This window comes from Miscanthus floridulus, chromosome 5 (genome assembly GCF_019320115.1).
Source record: "Miscanthus floridulus cultivar M001 chromosome 5, ASM1932011v1, whole genome shotgun sequence".
Classification (NCBI taxonomy): Eukaryota; Viridiplantae; Streptophyta; class Magnoliopsida; order Poales; family Poaceae; genus Miscanthus; species Miscanthus floridulus.
In genome coordinates this window covers 94058217-94063147 of record NC_089584.1, presented here as the reverse complement: position 1 = coordinate 94063147, position 4931 = coordinate 94058217, and the positions used below count along the sequence as shown (strand labels likewise).

General features: G+C 40.9%; 1 protein-coding gene across 1 annotated transcript; it reads right to left on the bottom strand.

Moving 5' to 3' along the window:
• Positions 1-1799: 1799 nt before the first annotated feature.
• LOC136454943 (zinc finger BED domain-containing protein RICESLEEPER 4-like) lies at positions 1800-2486 on the bottom strand. The gene has a single exon (XM_066455178.1). The coding sequence runs from the start codon at positions 2484-2486 to the stop codon at positions 1800-1802; it is 687 nt and encodes a 228-aa protein (XP_066311275.1).
• Positions 2487-4931: the final 2445 nt, after the last annotated feature.

The window sequence follows — 4931 nt, the reverse complement described above, 5'->3', positions numbered from 1 at the left end:
CCTTGTACAGTATCATGATCCATTCCCAGGCGGAGGTGCAGTGCAGAGCGCTAGTGCCTGCCTGCATTTCACAAATAAAATATAATATACTAAAGTGGTATCTTGCTTCACTTAAGACTCATCACTCAGTACAAGGGTATTGAATCATTACATCTCAGTCTTGCTCAAAGATAAAGCTACCAGTTTTCAACTGCCGAAATACCAGCTGCAATCCTAAATTCAAGAAGAAACTAACTAATATATAGCAAGCAAAGAACGCAAAACAAAGAAGAACACCACAGGTGTTGTGTCAAGTGTCAACCATGCTAAAAAATGACAGCTTGAGTTGTGTCAAGTGTCAACTATGCTCAAAGATGTTCCGTTTAGCAAATGAATCGAATGAGGGCCCATTCTCAGATTTGACACGGTGAGATTTGCAGTCTTTTGACGTGCAGTCATCAACAAGCTTCCGCTTCAAACACAGGGAATTGGATTCTTGCGGAGATGCCATGAGAAGCCTTGCTTCTAAGTTCTAACTCCAAACAAATATGGAACAAGAAACTAAGCCCTAATCTATACACAAGTTACAGGTCTCCCTTCATATTGACATCTCAGAGGTCCTGTATAAGACAATGAATGAAATTTATCTCAAGCAGAAAACACAGTTCAATATTCTAGAAATTGGCGAAATAATAAATGGAACATTAGTAACAGTGACGCTAGCATTAGTAACACAAAAACTAAGTGGACAAGGAAGATCAATTGCATATAGCAAACATCAATCATGCAAATAAAGGGTCTAATTAAGTTGTTTTTTAAACAATGAATATCACAACATTCCTAGTGAACCAACAGCTAGGGCACTAACCTATCAATCATCATCTTCTTCGTCTGATTCAAACATACGTTGTCCGGTCATTGGTTGACCTGCATTGAACAAGACAAACATATTAAACCACTATTGTAAATAAAATTGGCTTTGCAATATTTATCTGAAATATGACAATTACCTTCTTCTGCATCGTTAAAGCCAATCAACCAATCTTTCGCACAGACTAACGCTTCAAGAGTTTCTGGAGAGAGAGATGTCCTATTTTTACCAAGTATCCTTCCGGCAGCACTAAAAGCAGATTCTGAGGACACTGTGCTAACAGGAATAGACAAGAAGTCTCTGGCCATCAAAGACAAGATAGGATAGGCATCCGAGTTTTTCTTCCACCATGCTAGAACATTAAAGTTCTCTGTTGGTCTCACAACTACTCTAGGATCTTCCAAATAAATATCCAGTTCTGATCTTTCTGAGCGAGTACTCGAGTTATGTGATGAAAATTGAGCAAATGCAAGCTCTACACGCCGTTTGCCACGAAGTCCAGAAGAACTCGATTCGCCCTGACTTAAAACTTCCTCTTCATATGTAACGAAGACAGGACCTGTGTTGTTCCTCACAACCCTCTCATACTCTAGATAATATTTCTTCAAGTATTGTCTAAGCTCTCTCATCTTCGCTTCCGCTTCTGCATTCTCAACAGTCAAGTAAAAGAACCTGACAAAATCAGCTTTCATTGATGGGTCTAGGACAGCAGCTATGAGAAGTACCATACTAGGCGCAGCCCAGTATTTCTGAAACTTGGTATACATAGCTTCAGCCAACTCATTGAGCAGTTCATTGGTATTCCATGTCTCATCAAGCAATACATCTCAAACTGCCATCAACATCTTCAGAAAGAGGTGGGCCGTTGGATGCCTATCCGCAGAAAATGCTTTTGTAGCCTCACTGAACTGTTCTAGGAATTCGTGAAGCGATTCAGCTTTCTGCCAGTCTAGTTCACTAGGAACATCATGATACTGCTCTGCTGCAAATCTGTTGAGAGCTGCTTTATATTTCTCTTATGGAGCTCAAACTCTTCATCAATGTAATGAGCTGTAACTCCAAGATACCCAAAATTTTGGTTTGATGACCACAAATCAGCAGTTAAACTGACATGAGACTTCAACTTTGTAATCTTTTGATGTAGCTGTAATTTCTCTTCTTCATACAAGATCAGACAGTCTGCACGAACAGTTTGTCGACCCACCACATTGAATGAAGGCTGACAATAATTTATCATCTCTTTCCAAGCAGGATCATCTGCTTTTCGAAATGCAACCTCAGCACTAAGGAAGTACTTTGCAATCAGACCTCTGAATACAACAGGATCAAATACAGAATTATCTCTATTAGACTTGTTCTTCAAAGTTGCTAAGAATCTGTCCCTGTCCTCTTGAGGGATATGATGACAATAATATCCAATATGCCTATTCAAGTGAGTTGTCCCTTTCCCTGACACAGAAGACAACTGGAGCTTGCAATACTTGCACACAGCCTTCTCAATTCCATCAACGATTTCCGAGTCAACATAAGCCCAAACTTTAGCCCTCTTTTTCCCTGACCGGCTTGGCTGATCAGTGGAGATAGTATCAAGACTATCCTCAACTTCTGCTGCTGTTGCTGATGAAACCCTCTCCATAATATCAAACACTCAGACTAATCAATTAGAGTCTCCTGAACCAATGAATGGCAATCAATTAGATAGGATACTAAAAGTAGAGGTTTAACAGGCAGCTGTTAAGGATTAATAAATAGGTAAAGACTAAAAGAGTGTGGCGACAGTGATGGCGATCGGCTCATCAGCCGTGATGTCACACTGCATGAACAAGAGTGCGCGGTAGAGAAGGCTCCTGAAGAGAACGCCACAGATTCTAGCTGGGGCTATAGCCCCTAAACCACAAGATTAAGCCCATGAACGGCTGCATGCTATGCTTCTGATCCTCTTGTTTTTCTTAATAGTCCACATGCTAAGCTTTTGTGTGTTGGCAAACAGCTCGCAATCTCAGATCCTAGTCCTAGAACAAAACAGATAGTGTTTGTGTTTCTAGCATGGATTACTGGACTGTTCAATCACTCACTCATGGGCGTCAATTATTGTGTGCAATGCAGCCATGCCAAGCCAGCACGGCCAAAAGAGGGTTCATCCAAGATGACCCCTCAATTATTGGGGAGGCCACTTGGCTTTTTACGGCAAAAGCAGCAGGTTAGGTTGGTCTCATGCTGCCTCCAACCAGCACACAGAAACCCCTCCCTGCTGCAAATAAAGCAGTGGCCGCCGGCCTTCATCATCTGAACCCCACCATCCAACTTATCTGGAACACGAGTGCAGGCTGCAGCAGGGATATGTGCAGTGCAGTGGTTTGCGCCACACGTGTGCGTGTGATTTTTGCCAACAGTGCCAGGTTATATATATTATAAGTAATAAAAAAGGGATGCGATTCTAATGCTGTATAACCATATCGAGCAGATTTTGCATATTGCAAAGGAGAAAAGCATGAGAGAAGAAAATACTAGTATGTCATGCTCTTGCCTGCATGCACAGTGAAAAATATACATAAAAAGACCAAACACTGCAAGTTGTAGTATGTGTGCGTAGTGATGCTGATGACAAGGAAATGTGATGACAGAACAAAAGAGAATGTCTGGTTGGCTAGCCAAGCCAATGGTGAACGCTGGTGATGCACAGCACCACTCACCACTTTCTTCGTTCAGATCAGCACCAGGCACAGCAGGCAGGGGGCCGGCAGCCCTTCCCCTGCCTCACTCTGGATGCACTAGTCCCACTTGCACAGCTAAAAAAAATCTAGTATTCAGTTTACATCATGATGTGCCACCCACAGGTAAGGAAATCTAATGCAAATCGCTCTACTACTAGTCTATTAATGCTAGTGGCACCAAAGCTATTAGCTCTCCCTCTTTTGCTTCACGTCTCATTCTACTTCAGTTGACTGATTGGACAGTCATCAGAACATTGGTGTTTTTTCTATGCATCAGATGGACAAAAAAAATTAAAAAAAAACATTCAGATGAAACAGGGGGATCTGATCAGAGGAAATGCTCACCTTAGCTTGTGGAGGTTGAAATGATCTTCAAGATATCCAGAGTAGAGCTCCATCATAACATGCTCAAAATGATCTCCCTTAAATCAATACTTATTACTGATCACCTCACCGCATGTCTGTCAAACAAAAAGTAGTAGTTCATTTACCAAAACAAAGAATAATAGCTGAATGATTCGTGCAACTTGAAGGTTCAGCATCTACTCTTAGGTTGTCTAGTGTTGAATGAACATGGAAGAAGATATGGTCTTAGAAAAATACTCTTAAGATACGATCATTTAAAAATACAAATGTTTGATCACTTACTTTGATTGGTGATTGCTTTATTCGGGTGACAATATAAAGATTCTCGTAAACATGGGTTCAGAAGTGCTATTCCAGACTTACTGGAGAAGCCAATATGATTGGCTATTCGTTTTGTATACTTGCAGTAATTTGCAGTCATCCAGAGTAAGAAGGCAACAACAAATTGAGCATGATTAACTAAAGTTCAAACAGTCATGAATCATATTTAGAAGAACACAGCAACTGAGAAGCTAACATGTGTTAGACCCAGGAAACCATGCCTTATTGCTTTCAAGTTTCAACCTAGCAGGATTGCAGGAACCAAGAGATAAACAAGCAATATTTGGCAAGCTCTAGTGTGATGCCTTCCTTGTTGCTTCAGAAAAAAAACAATTTCTAACAAAACACCAGTTATTATCAGTTCATCACCTCTTATCCACATGAAGAGAAGCCACAGAACAGAATTTACTTGCTCCTTACTAAAGATCAACACACACTGATGAACAAGCAAAACCAACGAACAAACTTAGTAGAAAACTTAATACCTAGTTGAAGTTCTTCCTTCAACTAAGGATAACGGAGGACGTCAAATCGCCAACACAAGGTTTCTCACAGTTGTGCTCTAGCCCAGCTCCAAAGGACACTACCAGTTGGCTGCTTAATACATTGAAGGAAGCGGAGGTGGGTACCTGCTTGATGAAATCACACTAAATATGAATAATCTCAAACAGACACTGCTA